Source organism: Chaetura pelagica, unplaced genomic scaffold (genome assembly GCF_000747805.2).
Source record: "Chaetura pelagica isolate M959 unplaced genomic scaffold, ChaPel_1.0 scaffold213, whole genome shotgun sequence".
NCBI classification, from domain to species: domain Eukaryota; kingdom Metazoa; phylum Chordata; class Aves; order Apodiformes; family Apodidae; genus Chaetura; species Chaetura pelagica.
This window is the reverse complement of record NW_009952597.1, coordinates 1,017,193-1,039,802: the sequence shown is the minus strand read 5'-3', so window position 1 is coordinate 1,039,802 and position 22,610 is coordinate 1,017,193. Positions and strand designations below refer to the sequence as shown.

Here is a 22,610-nt window from a genome sequence, read left to right as displayed (position 1 = left end):
AAAATTCATCTTTCAAAATCACTTATATTTACAGCAGTATCTGGAAAAAAAATAAAAAAAATGAACCTGCACTACTAGAGCAGTACAGCCAGCCCCAGCCTGAAGAGAAGCAAGAATGGAGAGCTATGCCTTCCAGCTGAGAACCTTAGGGCTGTTTAAAGAGTGAGGCTGCCATATTCCACAGGGACTTCCATCCAGCCTGACATGATCCTTGCTTTGGATAATTTTTTAATTTAACAAAAAAAAAGTATAAAAAAAGGTTATTGCTGCTCTGCCAAGGAAATAAGACAACCTACAGGAGAGAAAGAAAGTGCATTCCAGTTTTCTCTAAGAAAAACCAAACAACCCAACAACAAAACACCTCACAAACTTATCAGCCACTGTAGACTGTAGGCTGTAGACACCCAAGTACTACAGGTGTACAAACAGCCTCCAGCAAGTCGTCCTAGCTTGCTTCCTGCAGCAGTTCCTTTTCTTCCCTGTAAAGGCACTTTCTATATTCTATATCCTATATCCTTATGCAGGGAAACACTTTCAGTTTTCCACCCCAACAAACAGAACAGTCCCACAAATACACAACATTCAGAAGGAATTTTAATTAACAAAATGGTCCAGGAAAGGGGAGGGAGAACCAAAAAAACCAGGCCATTGCATTTGAAAGGTTGCATGTCAGTCACTAGGTATGCCTGCAAGCCCATGCACAGGAAACCATTTGGACCTTTGTCAGTGCAGAACCAGTCTCAGCTTCCAGAACCACTTCTTGACTCCTTCCTTATATAAGCTAAATATTATATACATATATAAAAAAAAATACAAACTTGAGTTTGCTATAAAGTGGCTTCTCTCTCTCCCCCTCCTATGCTTGCTTGGCACATGAAGGCATGCAAAGCTAGTAGGCTCTGAGGGCTGCACAAACAGCAGGTTTTGGCAACAAAAAAAAATAAACACAGCTAAAATAGATAAGCAAGATTAAAAGCCACTGAATTGAAAACCATATATTTTTCCAATTGTATAGAATTAGAACTACAGCTAGGACTTAAAACTGTAAGAGTCTGTCATCCTCTCTCCCAACTCATGTCAAAGTTCATAGCAGCATAACACGAGATTCCTCAAGAGACATCAAGCCAGTGTTCTCTGCTTCAGGAGTGAGTTCACAGGTCAAGGTTCAGTCTGTCCGAAGGATCATGGGGGGATGCTCACTGTCTTCATCCAATCGAAGTGAGTTGGTTTCATCTTCCAGGCAAACTCCACCCACAGCACCCAGGTCATCTGTATAGGCTGGAGGGAAAGGAACAAGTAGTTGGGGGATCAGCAGCACAAACTAAGGCTTGGATTCAATGTGAATGATTCGAGCTGAAGTAGCAGACATGACTTGCAACAGTTTCACTGCCGTCCCAGGTTTGCTTTTATGATGACTGTGATTCTCCCAGCCAAGACCAGTTTATGATCATAACTGAATTACTCTACACATGTGCAACACCTGCTTGTGCTTTGGGCTGGCTGATGTTTTTCTTAATCTCCACCCATGCATGCTGCAGCAGTGGTGCTACACATGAAGACTATCCAGGCTGTCCTTCCTGTGCAGCTGAAGAGCTGCCCCGAGTGCCACACAAAGATGGTAGAAGCTCCACTAGGAGAGCTGCAGCATTAACTACATTCTCATCCTCTCAATTTAACAGAGCACCAAATCAGGCTAATTGCTCACTGTTCCCATAAAGGAATGACAGGAGCACTTATCAACCTTGTTAACAAAAGGTGAGCTGTAATTCAGATGCTTTGCATGGGGTCTGGATGCAGAACTCCTGTATGAAACAATCGTGTTGGGGCATCTCAAGAACTGTTTGGCAAGCACTGCAACTACCACCACAATAATCAACCATCATCTGAGACAAAGTTCTACTCAGAAAGTAGCAAAGACCAGTGATCCATCTACAGGAGGCTACTGTACATCACAAGTGCTCTTTTCCTACTGCTCACCCATGCTCCATATCACACCTGCAGTTATGAGCAGCTCAGTGTTGCAGCAGAGGAGCCTGGGCAGCCATCTAGAATGAAGCAATACACAGAGGTGCTCTCTGCCCCGTGTTCAGCCTTCTCCTTACCATGCCTTGTGGGTGAGGAAGGCACATATGTACCTTTAGTCACAGCAGCACTGTAGGTCTGTGCTACCAAGGGCCGGTCGTGGGATGCGGACTCCAGGATTTCGTTGGCTGGCTCCATACTGCCATCCAGCCTGCCAAACAGAGAGGGGTTAGCTGGAGAGGAGGCCTGCTGGGCACAGCACAGCTTTAGTTGTCAGCTATGGAAGAGTATCTCATCAGATGAGCAAGAATAATGCATACACACATGGAACAGGAAGAACTTGGTCCCTCCACTCCAGAGGACTGGCAAGAAGGCATCTAACAACACTTTGTATTTAACACTGAAGACACAACAGTGACATGTTTGCCTCTGACATGGCAACAGGATCTAAATCCTATTGGCTGGTGCTAGGAAAAAAGACTCAGAACAAGAGGGCATGACTGAAAAAAGCCACCATTCCCACCAGCAATATTACAGATTGTCTCTTGAGCTCTATCGACAACAGCAGCAGTTGTTTCACACACACAGACTAGAAAACCCTCCAGATGAAGGTATGAGAGCATTTCAGAAATTAAAAACCTGAAAAAACTTGCTGCTCTCTGAGATTTCATCTACAAGTCAAACCAGAGGTCACACCTTAAAATGTTCAGATAAAGGGATGTTTTCTGACCAGTATTATAGATTAACCAAAGCTGCAAACCTGAATTATCATGGTGAGTTATTTGCTTTAATTCTATGACTGACCAGCTAAGCAATCCCACTGCACTGCCCTGGCTTCTCCTGCCAAACCTGACTAAAAAAATAACACCTTATCTTACTTGCCTTAAGTGCTCTACAGTACTGCTGCAGAACATTAGTTGACTGGCTTGTAAGCCAGGAAGTTTAGTAGGAACACAGATAAATTCAAAGGCCAGATTCCCCTCTGTGAAGTCAGGGTAACATCTCCCCCTCTCATCTCTAGAGCTGCTTCATTTATTGATGAAGAGGATGGTGTCAAATGTTTCAAGTTCTTGTTTAAGTAACTGAACTCAAAACTGCCAAGTGGAAGGGAACAGGATCACACAGTTCACAGTGATGGATCCTTCTCTGCAATCAGTGTTAAGTTTCTGCTGGTAGAGCAGTGCTCGGGGTACTGGATACTAAGGAGGAAGGCACAGGGGGATTCTGAGGTTACTTGTTCACCTCAGAGATCTGGAAAAAGATTGGTTTAAAGAATGAATTGTTCTAAGACTTTCCGCAGAACAGAACTAAGTTGAAGAACAAACTGGACTTTGTCAAGAAATGAAATACAACAGTTCCTAGCTAAAAGGGACTTACTTGTGCTGCTTCATTAGTGTGCACTCTCCTCCTTCTTGGGGGTCTAGGTTGTACATGTAGAGATATCCATCAGCAGCTCCCACCAACAAACGAGGGATCTTCTGAATTCTAGAAAGGTTTAGGGGAGAGCAACAGATGAATCCAAGCTTAAGAATGCAAACCCTTCTCCCATGATTCTACATTATTATTTTCTATACTCTTGCTTCTAGACAGGGAATCATAGAATCACAGAATGGTTTGAGTTGGAAGGGACCTTAAAGATCATCTAGTTCCAACCCCCCTGCATGGGCAGGGACACATCGCACCAGACCAGGTTGCTCCAAGCCCCATCCAATCTGGCCTTGAACACTTCCAGGGATGGGGCAGCCACAGCTTCTCTGGGCAACCTGGGCCAGGGTCTCAGCACCCTCACACTAAAGAATTTCCTCCTAATGTCTAACCTAAATCTCCCCTCTTCCAGTTTTGATCCATTACCCCTTGTCCTTTCTCTACAAGCCCCCCCAGTTTTCCTGTGGCCCCTTCAGGCACTGAAGGTCACTATGAGCTGCACCTGGAGCCTTCTCTTCTCCAGGCTGAACACCCCCAACTCTCTCAGCCCATCTGTGGAGGAGAGGTGTATTGTTAACAGCACCCAGGAAAGAACTGTCCATAAAAAAAATAAGGCAGAATCAAGCAACTCACATATAACCCAATAAAACACATTCAGAAGTTACCATCCTTTTTCCAAGCTTGGTGCAACTCCAGAGACAAATATCCTAATGGGAAGTACTTACTTCTTTCAGAAATGTTTCAAGGCTTAATTACTGCTTCAAGGGTGCTTTGAGATCAGAGAAGTGAAAGTACAGACATGAAGTCAATTTAGCATAAAAACTATAAAATCCCCACAAAACAAGTTTACAGCCAACCCAGCTTATTGCTTTGGTAGCTGTGCCAAATGGGGCCTGCCTTTTGTGAAGACAGAATAAAGATTAGATTAGTCCTCAAAAATAAGTTTAATGAATGCTATGTTGTTTTAGAGACAAGAGTAATATGAACTTGCTCTCAAAGCCTTCTTGAATGGTTAGTCTGGATTGCCTAACTTTGCAATTCACTAACACAATAAACAGCATCACTCCCCCTGGCACTAATGGAAGCAAGTGCCATAAGCCCATGGGCCTGTTATCATTTTTCTTTCAAAATTAAAAGACATCTTTAACCGACACTCAGAAATAGTCTGTTCTCATCTAAGATTTATTACACCTTTCCTTCCTTCCCTCACAGGACTGTGAGGTGCTAGCTCTGAAACATGAGGAGGCTTTGAAATGATTACAGGTGATCACTGCTCCCTGCACTACCCACTCTGCTGGAGCTGGGGTTATGTTCTACAGTGCCAGCCTCTCCACACCCCAAGGTGGCACTCCAGTGGGTGAGGAATGCAGACTCCATTTCTCTACTCACGTGGCAAGTGCACAGATGTTTTTGTGCCCACAGAAGGGCAAGCGGACTGTAGCAAAGGCTCTGCCCTGGTTGAACATTTCTGTGACTTGAGAGGGCAGGTAGCTGGTTGAGGCCATCAGCACTTTTCCAAAGTAACCTGTCCAGGTTGTAGGCTCTTCCTGAGGTCTACAAGTCAAAAGAAAAACAAAAAGTGATTGACCTTGCCTTCACATTAGAGAGAAAGGTGTGTAATCACTTTGAAACTTCTCTTTTTTTCAATAGATTAAGCAGCTATTTGTTTCTCTTCAGAAATAACTAATACCCTTGAGAACTCTAATGCACTGTTTATGCTACAGGGTACAATGTGTCCTACAATACCCTCAGCCTGTTATTTAAGCATCTTTGATTGTAAACTGATGTGTCTGCTTATAAAACTGCATTTCATAAGGTTCATTATACAAGAGCAAGATCTACTGGTAAGTGCTACACTTCAAGATTTGATTCACCTGGTTATCACTAAACAAGTAATTGTTTCCAACAGCTTTCACAGAAAGGTAAGACTGTCCTCTCAAATCATAAATAGGAACATTTTACAACTTGGTGCCTTTTAAAGCCCTGTGTTGAGATAGCTCTTCCCACATGGATGTCAGAAGAGGCAAACTGTAACTGAAGATGTTAGAACTGCTTCATGTTCCTCTGCCAAGGATGGACAATTTCTCTTGGACAGAAAAAAACTTTTCACTGGGAAAACAGCTCAGCTGCTGGCTCCTAAGTAACTCCTTATGCCCTTTACTTTGCAGAAGTATTCTAAGAGAAGTCTGTCCATGGTTTGGAGAGCTTATTCTGTTGAGGATAATCAATTTTAAAGCCTTTTCCTTGAAAAAAAAAAAAAATCTAAGGCACCTCTGAAACCTACTTTTCTTTCACAGTCTCAAGTTTGAAGATGTGCACTGTCTCTGTGTTACTGGATGCAGACAGAAACATGCCATCCATGCTGAAGGCCAACGAACAGATGCTCACACACCTGGGGGGGAAAGAAAACAGAAAACAATTAAGCATTATTTTGGACATTCTAGTACTTCAACTGGTGGTAAGAAGAAAGCTAGTGTTAACTCATGGGAATTGACTTAAATCAGAATATTACTGCTCCATTCTGGTAGGCAGGAGTCTTTCTGGACATTCACCACTAAGGAGCTCCATATAATGTTTACAGGAGCTGCACTGTGAGAGCTGGGAGGAGCTGGGCTGCATGGCAGACTCATCTGCTCTTCTCCTGCCAGTGACTGCAGGTGACTCACAATTAAGCCAAAGTATTTGGCTTTATTACTAATTAAGCAGATTTCTCAGTCATCACTGCTTCACAAAGAAGTAAAAAGAGAAGCTTCATAATAAGCATGCTGAATTCTCCAATACCTTCTTAAAGCACTTTAAGAGCAAGATCCTCATGAATGAGGTTCCACTCTGATGCACATCAGATACAGGGGCAAATTAGTGACAACCTGAACTCAGCCTTACCTCTGTATAAAGTACAGTGGAACTACAGGGTTACTACTACCACAAATCATAGCACCATTTCACAGTGACTATCAATGATCACAGCACTAAGAGCAAGAATATTAGATGAACTGCCTCCAATTGCCATAAGAATACAATCTATCTTACAAAAGGTGACCCACTTTCAACAAGTTCCCTCACCAATAAATTTTTTAAAAGGCAAGAGAGAGTACAATTCTGACAGGATTGATTTGTAGAACAGTCAGGTTCAAAGGAGTGAAATTGGAAGACATTCAGGCTGAAACTCTTGAGTGTACAGACATGGATGAAGATGGAAATAGGCAAAAATCAGGGTGTCAGCTCAATTGCAGAACATACTGGAGATCCACCATAAGCTATGAGCTTCAGATAATTATTAGCCCAGTTGAACTTTACCTCTTCACACCCCTTCGGAATTCAAAGAGCTTCTGTCCCTCTGGAATGGAAAACACCCTTATTACTGTCCCCTGTAAAGAAAAAACCAACACAACAACTAAACTTTTCATTTCAGGTTTGTTCACTTTGTGTTAGCTCTAGTGATCAGAGTACAACCACAATCAGCAAACCACTGTGCTGTTAATTTATTGCCATTGATGCACACCACACTCCAGCATGAAATATTTATGGAGCTTGCTTCTAGGATGTGTTTGAAGAGTAGGGAAACAACAAGATGTGGGAGCTACTAATGTCAAGAACAAGCCTTACATCAAGAATAGCCCTTTCCTACCATACTTCATCATGAAAATGACCACACTAGGTAAGTACCACAAGTACAGTCTCCTGGACATCTTTGTGCCTTTATCAGATTCGATTTGCTACACCCTTATATTCTAAGATTATTACTCAAAGAGCAGAAGCTTCAGACTTTCTAATTTATACAATTTGAACAGACAATTTGTCTTTGTGTGCCAAAGCCTGGCGAGACACTGCTCTCTATTCTGACCTTCGCTGTCTTGGTTTCATCACAAGATAGTGTCAAAACAAGACAAACAGTTTCTAATAAGTATCCTGCACTAAAGGGAGCAACACTCAAGAGTATTGCCTCGCTCACAGCCAGATAAAAATGTATTCATTTAAATAAACACCATCACACAACATTTTAGAGAACGGAAATTGTGTCAAATATCACTAATAGTTCTTAATTTAGATTTGTCGTTAGAACTGTAAGCCTTATTTTTTGGCACTTGTACATGGAATTGTGCACACTTCAACCTGCTTCAAAAGCTTAGAAACAAGTGTCATTTTTTATCACTGCCAGCCATTCCCTAAAAAGCCACCCCTTACCTTTTCTGATGCAGTGGCAAGTTTAGTACCACTTGCGTCGAACGCCAGAGCAGCCAAGGGACTATCATGAGCTGGGATCATGTTAGCAGCTCTCTGCAGGAGTGGATCAATAAAACACAATCTTAGTGGAGCAGAGGCTAAAAGCTACAGGTTTGCAGCTTAAGACTGCATGTTTAAGAGCATTCAAGGCAAATATGGTTTTATTTTATGGACAACAGCTTCAATATTTGTTTCAGTAACTGCGAAGTAAAAGGACACGGTGTTTTCACTGCAGCTTGTGCATCGAGGGTACAAGCAGCAGGACACCTGACAATTCCAACAGAAATTACTTCCCTTTCCTCCACCCATCTGCCCAACTCATCAAATCCAATATCAGAGTCTGTATATTCTTTGTGGGTGTTCTGTGGAGCCTGGCTGCAGGAGATACTGCCAACTGACACAGAGGAGCCTGGGTGTCTAGTAATTCCTCTCTCAGCAAGTTAAGTCATTTCCAAAAACTGCCTCTTTAGAAGGGGAAACAGCATTCACAGAGATCCTTACCAGATTGATGGTGTCAAAGACTTGTACTTCTCCAATAGTTGCACTTCCTGGGTAGGCCAGGTAACAGTTATCATTGTTTATTGATAAAGCACACAACCCTAGAAGGGATGCAGAAAAAAAAATATTAGAAAGAGGCAAATTGCAAGACTTAAACAGCAAAACTTTCTGATTCTGTCCTGCAATATTACAAAGATAACTCAAGTTATCCTCACAAGGTAGCAAAAGAACAGAACAAGGGTGAGTAGTCTCAGAGCCAACCTGAAACATTTTCAACTATTTAGCATAAATTTTGATATGAAGCAGAAAAGGAAGAATGCAAAACACAACACCATAACTAAGAAGTAGAATTTCCCATGTCTGCCTGGACTCCTAAAGCATTAAGCTGACAAAGCCTTTAACTACACCAAGTGCTGTCAAAATCCACTTTGTATCTCCTCTACTTCCTTCCAGTATTGCAACACATCCATTCTAGAAGACCAGAATACTTGAAAGATGCAGTTTAAGGCAGAGTCTCCTAATTGTTCTCAAGAACCTCATCTGGATTGAATGGGTAGGCTCTAAGACAACACTCACGTATTTAATTATTACTTGTACTTGACAGTGGAAATAACAATGCTACAGTTCCCTGTAGGAAACATCACAAACTGACACAAAATGCACTGTTTGGAGTTATGTCAGCTTCTAGTACCATACTTACCTGCAGGATTGGGAGGTGTCTCCCTGATTGTATGTAATACCTTCATGTCTCGTATGTTGTGTATATAAAGAGACTCTTCCAGACAAACTATCAGCCTCTAGACATAGGAAAGAGGACAAAATGCTGACATCAGACTGGAGTTTAGGTTAATTTATCAATCCTAAACAATTTTGTACCCAAAATGCAGTAGGTACCTTCCAAGAGAAAAGCTTGTACCCACCTGATGGGAAGAAATAAGAGTCTGACAGAAGAGACACAAGACAACTCTTGACAAGACATCAACAGCTCAACACTACACTGGGTCACTTGAACTGACCAGTACACTTCACCTTTCCCAACCATGGTAGTTCAAATTAATTTAAATGAAAATGGTTTACATTACTAGTTTAAGTCAGTAAGCCAGAAACCTTCACCTAAAGCTATTTAATTCTTATTCTGCCCTTAAGCATTACCCTCCTTCCCCCAGGAGGCCAAGTCATATATGGCTAAACAGAAAAAACAAGAGCTTTTTTTATCCATTTGTAGAGTCTATCACTTAAAATAACTTGTGAGAGGATTTTTCAAAAGAAGAAAACATCTTTGATTAAGTTCTTCAACATCTGTGGTTGGACTCGATTTTGAAGGCCTTTTCCAACCTAAGTGATTGTGTGATTCTGTCTTTGATCTTATTTTCAGTTTCATAGACTACACCTGGATGACTAACAAGATGTTACTTATTTAAAGCTACCTCACTACGCCAGAAATCAAAGAAGCCACAGTTTCCCTTGTGATTTTAAAGAGGAATGCCATCCTCCCACACCTGATTTTGGTGGCAGGTACAGACACTGAGGTGATTTTGTCCTTCAGATGCCATTCTCTCTACTTTGAATGAACTGGTCAAAGACAGAGAAGTCTGTATTTGCAGAACAACTCCCTAACTACTTAGTAATACAGCAAACTGTGGCTGCAGGTGCTTAACTCAAAAATTTCACCAATGAGTACTAAGATAGCTACAGACAGATACATAGAAGCTACATTTGGAAAAGTGCAAGTTGATTTCAAACAACAATTCTGCCACCAAAGGAAGAGACATCAATAAGCAGAGGAAGTGCCAGAATAAGACCCACAACCCCTTCCTGTGTGTCTACCTAGTCAAAATGAGTACTCACCTGTCTATTGAGTTTGACAGCCAAGATGGTGTTGGAGTAACTGTAGTTGCAAATCTCTGTCCCCTTCTTAAAGTGACAAACCTTCAGCTTGCGTGGAGCTTTAAGGCTAACTATGGCCACCAGGCTACTGGAGAACAGCCTCTCCACAATGCACACATCTTCTGTGTCAGCTGAGGAACCACAGTATCGAGGGAAAAACACAGAGGGAGATTTTAGGGAAGAATGATCGACAGGCAACACTAAGAAAATACAATCTAACATCACAACGTTCTGCCCCAACAGCTCAGAATCAAGGTGGGATGCAGGACAAGTTTTAAAGGCAGAAAATCTACCCAGTAAATACTGATCTACAGAGATTTCCCACCTCCCTCCCCCACAGCTGTCATGCAAGTTTACACTTCAGAACAGAGCATCCACTCCTCCCTGCCCAAGATCCAACAGAAAAAAAATATTCCAAAAGATACAAAACCCAGCAAATTGTCAAACTCCAGAATCTTACAATCTTCTCTTATGTCTGCAGCAATCTAGGAAAGCAATAGGTTTTGCTGTTTCAGGCTGTGTGTGTGTACTTTTTGTTGTTTTTAAAGCTCTACTACACATGGAAGGGCTTTTGATGACAAAAACTCCTGGAATTTCTGCATACCTCTCCATGAAGAAAGAAAGGTTGGTAAACTTGTTTATCATAAGACTTCCTCAGCCACTGAGTAGTATTTTTCATCTCTCACCTGACAGTCCCTAAAACCAGCCTGTGCAGGAATCAAATGCAAAAATGTCTGGATAGCCATAAAGCAGCATTGCTTTTGTCACATGTTCTGCTGTGGAAGCACTGGAGGCAAAGGAGGCACAAGAGTCACCATTCGAAATGTGGGAAAGACAGAAGGGAGAATAGCTCAGGATCTCTGGGAAAGAAGCTCCTTCAGAGCATTTGATTATAATACAGTATTGGACTAAGCTGGTAGGAGCCCAAGTCCCCCCACAGTAGTTACCCTAGCACGTGTGATTCCCCCTCCCATTCCCTGAAGCTCCCCTCCAAAAACCCCAGAGACACAGTGGACAGTTTTCCCACAGGAGAAAGCTGGCCAGAGTTTTACCACTCCTTGCAGTTCTCCCACAGCTACCAGCTCCATCTGCCCTTCCATTACAGAACAGAATCAAGACCTCAAGTCTTTGGCCTTGATCCCCCAAAACAGCCACACTTTCCAGAAGTCAGTATCTGGATGAGCTCAATGCTCAACACATTCCAAGCAGTAAAACTGCCAGTAAAAACAACAAAAAAAAGAGAAGCTTATTTCTGAAGGCTTCTGTTTTGGCCAAGAGACACATTAAGTAATTGGCACTGTTCTTGTCACCAATGATAAAAATTCCCTGAAAAAAAAGCTCTGCCCAACATCCTCAGCATATAACAATGTCATCACTGTGTGATAGGTCTGCTTTGAAAGTCTTTTTCTGGGCAGTTATTTCAAGAAAAAGGACAGAAAATATTTAATATTCTACATTCTTTTAGGCTGGAGAAAGAAAGAGCTCCCTTATGGAAAAGGAGCAGGTTTATACAAGGCATTTTCAGGATTTTATGCAACAAAATTGACTTTTATCAAAAGCTCATATTTAATATAGTACTTTTCCAGAAGAGACAAAACAGCTCATAGAGGCTTGAAAATTCCATTTTCTTGCTTTGGCAAGAGGGATAATGCATTTTAGTAATTACTTTGTTTTCAAGGAATTGTTCTCTGTTTTCCTGATGCCACATAACACATGAAAAAGACAGAAATCTGCTTCAATGACTTTATGAATCTATGCAATGAAGTCATGCACAGGCTTTCAAATGCAGAGGTGCACTGAATCAGACTAGTAACATAAAAAGCTTCTCAAATATTTTACAGTGCAGGTTATCAGCTTTGCAGCTAAGCCTGGAGTCCCTCGTAATGGCATCCTTTTGTAAGAGTCAGCAGACCAGCCCACAGACACCTAAAAACAGCCTGACTGCTCCTGGGTGAGCAAAGCTTCTTTCCCCATGCAGGGAAAACTGAGGTAAGACAGAGCTTCTGGGATTGGATACCCTCCCAGACAGGAGAACTGGTATTTCAGAGGAGGAACAGCAGCAGGGACTGAGATGGAAAAAGTGCTGTCCAAGCTGCACTGATGGGAAGTGGAGGGAAGAGCACTATCAAGAACTAAGCAGTCACAGACAGAAGAAGAAACTTGCAACAACACTGATAAGGCACAAACAATCCTTCAGCCTCCTGGCAAAGACTTACTAAAACACAGGCCTTTAGAGAAAGGCTTTGTGATGGGCTCTTAATTAAACTTACTTGAAAAATACAGGATGCACCTCTGTTCCTTTGTCTTCCCTAACAGGAAGGAGTGAGAAAATCTCCTCACAGCTCCCAAGCCATGTATACCTCCTACCAAGCAGCAACTCCAGTGCAGTACCAGGCCATGCTGCACATCCTGCATCCAGCTGACCTGAATGAATCATGTTTAGAAGCACTAGTTAAGTCCTACAGCAATGCTGCTACTCAGGTTTGTTTTTTCTCTTTGTGTTTTCTCCTTAACACTACACAAGTGAGTGTCACCAGAACTTGGATCCAAATAGAGTGAGAAGAAAAAGAACTGCAAAATGATTTAAGCATCAGCACTGAGAGGAGAATAAGCAAATACATAACAAGGTTACAGTTTCATAAACACAAGCATGTAGCATCAGAGGCAAGAGCTGCTTAGAACCAGCTAGATTATGATCAGCAGTGCTGTGATTCCATTGTTAATCCAAGAACATGAAGCATGTTATAAGCATTAATTAAACTTTAAGGCACTCTCCAATCTAATGCTTATTTTCACAGAGGGATCAGCTGAGCAGGGACTTAGGTGACTGGTATAAAGTCACAAGAGAAGTCAGTGATGGGAGCAAAGAAACTTCCCACTATTTTCAGTCTCTCTCAAACACCAGACAGCTGGGGCATATTCTGTAGTTCACTTTAGACACTTACACAAGAACTGGTAGATCAGTCTTAGAGAGGGAGGGGTCCTCAAAAATGCTCACTCAAAGAGGAGTCATCTTCACTGAGCCTCCTGGGGTGATATCAGGGCAGATACTGTGAGTTCCTAACACGCTACAGAGCTCAGGTACCTCAACTCAATGGCATAAAATGGAATTCAAGCCACCCATTAACCAGTACAACCAGACTATGACTCAAAGAGGCAGATGTAGCTGTAACATCATTTGACTTGACCACAGGTGCCTAATTTGAACCTCACAATTACTTCTCCCCATTGGCTGTGTGTACCATCAGGCTGTCACCACAGGTAGCAGGGGATCTGAATCACACACCACTTCCAAACTTAAGATGCCACAGGGTCAGGTCACTTAGAGAATGGAGTCTGAAGACAACTCTGTTGTGTAGTGTGATACATCAGGATAGAAATGCTGACATCACAGCTCTTGGTACCATCTGTCCCTATGGAGTTTATAAGAAAGCAGGGATACTCATGCATAGCATTCATAGCTTACTTATTAACACCTCAAAAAACAAAAAGGGGAGCTGATGATCTGCTGACAAAACAGAGGACACTACTTCTCCCTCAAGCCTCCCTCCATTTCACCTCACATCCTAATCAATTGTGATTAGTATTGAAAAGTTAGGGGAATTTGCATTATTCACCCTTTTGGATGAGTAAACCTGCAGCTATCACTCTAACAAGTCTTTTTCTAACAGCAAATATTAGGATTAAAGAAAAGGATAATAAAAGGCTTTGTTGTTGGTTGTTGTTTTTTTTTATTTGATAATGGTCTATTAGTCATTGCCTGCCCCAACAGCCAGTACAAAGACCTAAAAGACACTCTCTCACACCAGTGATTTGTTTTTTATGCTCAGCTACTACATAGTCTGGCTAATGGACATAAAATTAGAAAAGCAAAGACTTGTTCTTGTAGCTATTACCAAATTTCACAATATACCAGCTAAATTTAAATACAGAAGACTGACATAGTTTTACCCTGCTACTTGTTTTGTATTTGTGTCATAATTCATCATATACTTAAGGTTGTTCCTATGTCAATTTCAAACCACCTGTGAAAAAATGAAACATGTCTTACTCTTCCCAAATTAAGCCAGCTGAAGGGATAATAAAAGAGAAAAAAAACCCCAACAAAACAACCAGATACTCACTGCATTCATAGATCTGCTCTAATTTGTCCACAGAAGAAAGAGAGAAGAATTTGTAGCCTGATTTACTGCCAACTGCAAGGGATCTGAAAAAGAAACAAGCCAGTCAGGAACATAAACTAAATCAGTCATTAATTACCCTTGGATAGACTCTTGACCTATTCTGAGACTCCAGTTGGGTTAGCTCAGTAAGAAAAGGATTAAAAACCTTGAGCAAAAAAGCCACCACAGACACAGACAGCTTCCTCAACTCTGGAAAGGCCTTCAGAATTACCCCAGGTGTGGAATCCTGCTTCACATTTTATGAAATAAGAGTTCACAGCTTAATGTATGCCTACTGTCCAATTCATACTGGTGATCTCTCCACACAAACTTAATGTGGAGGACAGATGATGACTTGAATCATGTAATACAAACCAATTACATCATTGCCTCATCATTAGAGGTGACCTCCAAGACCTTTTAAACTGGGATTGTCTGGGGATTTTTTTGCTCTTCATAACGTAACCTTCTCCACCTACTCCAAAAGAATGTTCATATTAAAAAAAAAAAAAAGGAATTATAAACTGCCAATTCTAATTTTCTCTGGGTTCATTTAATGATATTCTAGCACCTTCAAAGAACACTGTTAGGTCTCAGTATTAAAACTACTTCTGCTGAATCTTTGATCAGAGGCACCCTCTTAAAAATGCTAGGCACTGATGTTAAACAGATTTTAACAATGGCAGAACATTAAAAAGCCAACTACAACCCTTCTTTCCTCCATTACTCAATTTTCACACTTAGGTCACAGACCATTTAATTGCTTTTCCAGTCAGAGTCAAAGAAAGGTCTTAAATTTTAAGCTAGAAAGACCTCTAGGCTTGTCTTGCAGGTCTTTACAGCAGACAATGGCACATTCTTATTTTCCCCTCTCCAGGCAGAGGATGATTTTATGCCACAGAGAAAGAAAACTAACAGTCAATACAGTTGTGCAGAAGTGTATTAGCATGCTTAGAGTTCACAAATTTCTTACTGCCAAGACACACAGAGAAAAACTAATTAAATTCCAATAAAATGTATTCTGATTTGCCAAACTGTGGCAAGTCATTCAATACAAGGTTCAAACCCAACCCTGCCAATCACGCTGCCAAAACACCCTCTGAACTCAGCAAGATGATTGTCTCTAATTCAAAAGCACTAATGAGTAGTTCTGCATTTAGAATACAGTACAGATTCCTAGATTTCTTGCTCTGTCTTTTCCTCTCCTGGCTCCAAAGTGAGCCCTTTATAAACTTCAAGGTACCCAGATCAAAAAATCATTCCTCACGTGGTTTACCCTCTGGAATTAAAATCAACTGATGGTATGACCTTCTCTTCTAGAAAAAAAATCACAGCTGGCACAGTCTGGTTAAGAAATTATATTTGAGAAGGTTCAAACCTTCAAATTAAAACATGCACCACCCAGGCAAGAGAAGAAAGCCTCCCCAGATTCAATAACCAAGATATTGAAAAGAGCATATTAGGCATAAGAGACAGAGGAGCAACTATAAAGCAACACTTCATTGCTGGTCCTCTAAGTCACTGTAGAAATTCTGAGTTTAATTTTACTTCAGACAAAATTATTATGTCCAGCAGACTGTATCTGATTAGTTGCCAAAGATGCTGCAGGGTTTTTCCTCAATAACTTTTGTACAATGCCATGAAAATCCAAACCCTGTGACAAAAATATGAAATTGTAATTTGGAGGGGAAAAAAAAAAAAGTAATGAGACAGCTTTTCCTTAGCTCACCTACTGCCTCCCTCAAAAGAAAGTTTAGCATAGAATTACATTAAAACTTTGTCACTTGACAAAGGTAAACAAGCACTCAGCTGAGTTAAAAATAAATGGTCACAAGACTCCTTGCAATATAAAGGTTCTACAAAAGGCAGAGGATGATCTCCTCGTGGAGAATCCCACCTGTGAGGGCATTACCAGGCAGAAGAGACTTCTGCATTTCACAGGGTAAAATAAGGAATATTGCTCTATCTTTCTCTTACCAACAGTATCACTGAAACCAGTAAGCAAGCCCCTCTTTCTTGTCATGTGGACTACCTGTATCTCTTCTCAAGAAGCTTTAGGCAAGGGTGGAAGCAAAAAAAATCACTAGACTGAGTAGAAGCCCAAACAAAGCAGGACAGAACAGACCTTTCCACCCACAACTGCTTTTTGTTATTTCTTTCAGGATCAACGTGAAGAAGTCACAAATCATTTGTTTACACAGGACAGTTTGAGTCAGTATAATTAAACCCATTTCAGCACACAAGCATAACTGCCAAACAACCCATTTTTCTTCTAGAAAAGCATTCATGGTTTTGGAGGATTTGGGTTTGTTTGTGGTTTTTTTGTTGCTTCATCTACTCTCAAATTACTTCTTATGAAACTATTGGAAAAAGGCTTTTTATATGTAATAAGAGAACTCACTAGGCTGAGTTATATCAGCATCATCATAATGATTTAAATCCCCCATCTTCCCCCACACTGATATTACACTTAAGCCCTTAAGACACCTGGTAGGTATCTAAATGACCAAACCCTACAAAACAAGCATCTAGCCAAAATCACCTCACCTTCAAAAAAAAAGTGCAACCATATGGGGAAGAAATATGATCAATATGTAATTCAGCCATTGCCCAAATAGACAGTGGCCAACAAGAAGCCATTGTAGTTTATCTGAAGCTCCTTTTACAAGGTGGGTGTTATGCTTTATTAGCACCAATCTTCAGAAGCTGATGAGAGACTGAAATTGAAAATAAAATCAATACCCAAAAAATGGCCTTTTTTTCTTCTAACATTATGCTACACAGGTGGCTTTTTAGCTCTATTAAGTGTAGCCTCTATTACACACCTTAGATTGTAGCCTTTAAGCTATTTCATCATTAAGGTTGTCTACTCAGCACAAAATTACCAATGTAGCCATGATTTATGAGACTGTGTTTACCTACTTTTTTCAAAGATAATACTGAAGTCTGATCCAAGACTACCTAAATCTTGAGAGAATATTTTCAAGAACAACTGTCACAAATAATTAAAAATAACCTCATTGAGCAGCCAGTTTGATGAGATATTTCAAACACTTGTTCCAAGAAGCTGACATTCACTGTAAGTGCACTCACCTAAAGTGGGAAATCAGCTGGTTCCATCTCTCTGGCTCTTTAGAAACAAGTTTTTTCAGATGGTTTAGAATCATACAGGCTTTCTTTTGCTCCTCTAATATACATACAAAGGAAGAAAACCAGTTTTTCGCTTTCTGTATCATAAAGGAACTTAACTAATAATCAGAAATATTCTACATTAATCAGGATGATCCTACTAAGGGCAGCTCTCTCAGATTAAAATCAATTGCAAATGCAGTATAAACATCTCCAGAAGTCATTACTATTTTATATAACTAGTTAATTAAACTACTTTCATTATGATACAGTCTCATTATACTAATGCTCCACCTTGTTTCAAAACCAATGTAAATCTCCAATGACAAAATGTTTTGTGAACAAAGGCTTATGATGAAGAGGGGGAAAAATAACAATAAGAAAAATAAATTACTTAAGAAGATAATTACTTAGAAACCTACTTTGCTTTATTTCCCTCTCCCAAATGCCTGCTGAAACTGAAGTTGTAACATCTTACAGACATGTCTTAAAAGAAAGGTCAAGAATGTCATTATTTTGGACAAGAGCTAAATACAGAAACTCACAGGGTCAACAGGCTGCTCAGCAACACTGACAAGCCACGGGAGATTTCCCCATTGTTCTTTTAGTAGAAGAAAACCCACACAAATGTAAATCTGCTCCAGCAAAAGGAGACCACACTTGCTCATCAATTAACATGCAGCAATAGGCTGAGACAACGAAGTTCACAATCCAAGTAAACATCCCTGCTCTTAGGCCAAACTGTCACACACTGCAGAACAGCTCCTCTGGCAGGCCCACCCCAGCTGTGAGCTCCGCTGCAACAGCAGCAAGTAACACCACCCAGGATTGCTTCTCACAGCTGCCTTCCCTGAGCACCAGAGCTACCTGATTGCTCCTTCCTTCCTTTTTTTTGGCTTAGCTTTAAAGCCTCCTTGGAATACAGAGTCTCCTGTCCTCAAGGATCGTGGCTGAATGACACCTGAACCTAGGAGAAACAAAGGCAGAGGAGTGAATGCTCAGCACCTAACTCCTGTTCCTCTCAGTACAAGCAGATAACTGCAGAGACCCAAACATCACCTGGTAAGGGAACTGTACATGCTACACAACTTGAGAGCTCTAAGCACTTGCTTAGAACACAGAAGCAAATGGATTTGGGAAAAAAGGCAGAATTCAATCAGAAGTAGATCCATGGACAGGTTGCTGTCACATGTAACTCCAGACATGAATGAAAGCTGAGACTAAAGAAGACCCTATAATAAGACACATGCCAGTGTCTTCATTAGAAACTCAGATGCAAGGCTTGGTTTTGTCCCTTATCAGCAGTCTGCTTACAAAACTACAGTGACTATTTTGTTTCCAAGTCCTGTCACTTGATTACTTCTTTTTAAAAAGATAACTAAGACTCCTCTACAGCATGTCAACCTGCATATATGTCACCAGTAGGCTCTTTGGGTATTTTTTTTTTTTTTACTTACTGTTTTTTATACAGTCTTCAGATTAAATTTAATTTTAAAGTTTGTCCAAAGGCCTTCTCTGGAATATTTGTGTAGCAATTCAAAGCCTGCAAGTCTTAGCTATTTTATAGATAAACATAAGCTTACAGTTATTCATGTTATGCTTTGCTTAAAAAGTTACAAACTTCTGTTACATTATGCATTTCCCTTGTGGGTTTTAAAGCTTGTACAAGTTTGTGAGGTGAGATTAATTCTTCATAAATGTATCTGAGCTCAGTTCTAGTAGTTCTCCCATAAGCAATACAAACAGCACTCAGACTTAAGTGGTCCTTCTTATCAATATATAGCCTTAAACATTTTTAACTACTAAAACATACCCAGCACTGATGTCACCTACAAGTTTCTCCTGCCTGGTTTTGCTAGGATAGCTGAATTCTGGTCAGTTCCTTCACTTTTATCTGCAAGCTGGAGCTTCTGCCTCCCCATCAGAGACTGCCAGTCATGCTGAGTTGTGCAATGATTGATTCACTAGGGAAAAGGGCTAGGTCCAAAACAAGCACACTAACATCTTCTGAAAATGACCTTCTCCATGTTTTTTACTTAATGAAAACATCTTGTATCAAAGAAAAGCCACAAACCAACAGCTTCTGTTGTGTTATAGGTGGAGTGTTTTCAGGCAGAGTTCCAGACTCAGCCAGTAACTCCACACTCTCATGTAAATAAAGCTTAGGGCAATAGGGAATAAAGAGGCAAGACGGCACTTGCAACAAGTAGATACTACTCCAAGAGACAATGTCACTACAAGCAGCATCCATGAATGAACATCAGAGAAGTGCCAGGTCTGAAACAAAGTAAGAAAAGCAAGATAACCTGCTTCAGTCCCCAGGGATTGCAACCACTGGGAAAAGCAACAGCAACATTTTCTAACTACTTCTGACTAAGGCACCACGAAGCTCATCTCCTTCCTACAGCAGGCAGGAATTAACTGCCAATCTTTCCTAAAACCTAGAAAAAGTTAGCTGGATACCTACTTTGACCAGCAACAAGTGCCATCTTTTCCTATTAAAAGGCAATTGGCTCTGCTGTCTAGGCAAGCAAGAAACATTTGAGCCTGAGAGGAACTGGCACCTTATTGAAGGTAAAAGCTTTAACTGTAATAACACTGCACTCATGTCATTTATTTTCCAGTTTTGTCTGACAGCAATTTTTCTAGTTGCTGAAGCACACCTTAAAACATGATGGGAGCTCTGCTGACTGGGAAGATGTAAACAAAGTTTGCCTTTCATAGACTGCCTGAAAGAATATGCATTTGTTTACCTTGCCTGTCTGGAAAACAACTCCAGTTACTTGTAATTATAAGCTGAAAATAAGCAAGCTTTCTGAGACCCACCATGGGAAAGTGGAATTCATTCCTATTAAGGAATCCATTCCTAATAAGTCTTTTCTCACGCAGTAAGTGGTGATGATCTAGATATCCAGAAGAGCAGACTAATAAACTCTGGGAACTGATTTCTTGTTTCTCTATTCAGACAATAACAGAGTGGGGAAAAAAGGGTGGAAAAAAAGAAAAAACAAATACATTTTAGTATAAGGAACTTCCACAACCACTCAGTTCTATTCAGTTTGAGAACTAGAATGCAACTTGGTTATTTGGGTTTCTTATCACATTAGGCAAAGTGTGTTAGTAAGAAGCTGCTTGCAAAGATGTCTCCAAGACTGATTGTTTTATACTTAGTACTTTTCTTGGAGATATTTCTTTTGAGACACTATTAGAAAGAGGGGATACTTACTCCATATCATCCAACCATCTCATCATCATGCCTCCAAATGAGGGGCTTTTTTCTTATTCTCATAATTTTGAGACAAAAAATACCCACCAGGAACCTTTCTCTATTTATGCTGTTCCTATAATGGATATTTGAAAATTCAAAAAAAAAGCCAAGATGACAGGAAAGATTTTGTATCCCAAGACTTTGAATTACAGAGGTCAGGTCTGGATCACATAAAAAGCTAAACCAAACCATCACCAAAATTATCTTGTCAGGTAATTTTAAATATATATATATATATAAATAATTTCTTAATCTACCCACACAATAGGTATGAGAATGCTGAAAATCAACAGAAACAACACTTTCTAGATACTCACAAAAATGAAATGGGAACAGTAATGAAGTTGCATACACAGTTGAGGATTAGAAGGGAAAGAAATAATTAGCCACTTGTCCTTTTCCACCCCCCCATAAACTTCAAATTAAAAAGGAATCACACTTTAGCCTTCCTTGAAGGAAGCTTTCAAGGTATATAAGCCAAAGATGACCTAGAGAAGCTTATTTGCTTTCTTTTTACTCCTGTCTTGGGTTTGTTCTCAAGTCAGGCCTGCAGCTCTCTTGTTCAGCTGAGTATTTTTTAACCACAGCTTGGTGGTCTTTTAAATGTATCCAGCTCTCCACAAAGCTGAGGTGTAAGGAGGCAGTGGCTTTGAGGAAGGAGAAATATTAAAGCTGCTAGATCACCAGGCTGGACAGCACAGTTTAGCTGGTAAAATTATGTGACCTTTATAAACTACAAAAGAAAGAGGAGACAGTTATTACTACTTGTTTTATCCCATAATAGGTATAAAATGGATGGTACTTGAGCAAAACATGGGCATGTTTTATAAGCACAATGACAGAGTGAGCTGTGCAGAGTGCTCAGTGAAAACACACAAAAAGAGGTTTCAAAAGTCTCTGGCTTGAATCAACATAAGGGTAATGATTTACTTACAAATACATAGGAGACTGTTGCTTCCCCCCATCATCTACCTTGAGTTATTTACCATGAAACTCTTGTCCCAGTCTATCCTGCTCTACTCATTCACCCCCAACAAAACCTGCATAGGCTAACAGAGTGTCTCCTTCTCCAATGTGACCTTTCTCCTCAATCTTAGCAGTCACCATAAATCATCTTCTCATCCTCCCAACTCCCATATGCCACAGTTCATGCTGAAGACAGTCAAGGGCCTCTCTTGTGAGGACAAGATATCGTGGCTTGCAAAGCAAACAAATAAGTTGTTAAAATAGAAAAAATCACCACCACACACGTGGGTTATGCCCTGTGATGCCAAGCTGAGATCATTTCCTCTTACTCACTTCCTAAAACCAAACTCCTCCTTTCTTGAGTACCAGTTCTTTCAGTTATTGCCCCCCAGTTTCATCTCTTAGGTATTTAAGGCTGTGGAATCTTTATAGGATCTTTACTGCTCCAACTATTGGAGACTCTTAAACTAAAACATATTGTTATTTAATATCCTATATAAAAACTAATATGCACCAATTAATCTAAATAAGCTGCAAAGGTTAAATAATTTGTAAGAAGTGCAGCAGGAGCTACGTGACCCTTCCTAGAACTGAAACCCCAGTAAATGCAATTTCAAGGACTACAGGAGAAACTCCTCTCTTTCAAAATCAAAACCAAAAGTTGCATGGGCTTAGGAAAACATCTTTAAGTCATTCTGCTTCAACACAGAGAGCAGGTGAAAATAAAAAAGCTGTATGAAAAGACAGCTCTAAGAAGCTTTGGGATAAAGTCCGTGCACCTCCTGGAAGATTTGGGTCTTCACACTATCCCGGTGCCTCCTAGGATCTGGACAGTACCAAGAAGCAGGAACAGCCCTCCCTCCCTTCCCAAGGCAACAAAGAGCAATGCCTTGCACGCGCAAGAAGGAGAAGCTCCCCAGGGCACCAACCTGGGGGAGGGAGAAGGCAACACGCTGCGAGCACAGCCCACCAGCCCCGTGTCCCCGCGGGAGCGGCCTCACCCCCTGCAGCCCCACACGCAAACCGGG

At 40.7% G+C, this 22,610-nt stretch overlaps 1 protein-coding gene across 1 annotated transcript; it reads right to left on the bottom strand.

Annotated features, from left to right (window-relative positions):
- Nucleotides 1–572: 572 nt before the first annotated feature.
- WIPI2 (WD repeat domain, phosphoinositide interacting 2) lies at nucleotides 573–20,603 on the bottom strand. The gene is made up of 12 exons (XM_009993718.1): nucleotides 20,575–20,603; nucleotides 14,181–14,263; nucleotides 10,018–10,187; nucleotides 8,870–8,966; nucleotides 8,173–8,270; nucleotides 7,633–7,725; nucleotides 6,745–6,815; nucleotides 5,732–5,839; nucleotides 4,837–5,001; nucleotides 3,400–3,507; nucleotides 2,136–2,233; nucleotides 573–1,278 (listed from the first exon to the last, which is right to left on the bottom strand). Exons 1-12 carry the CDS (start codon nucleotides 20,601–20,603, stop codon nucleotides 1,166–1,168), a joined length of 1,233 nt encoding a protein of 410 aa, XP_009992020.1. The 3' UTR covers nucleotides 573–1,165.
- Between the last annotated feature and the right edge of the window lie 2,007 nt (nucleotides 20,604–22,610).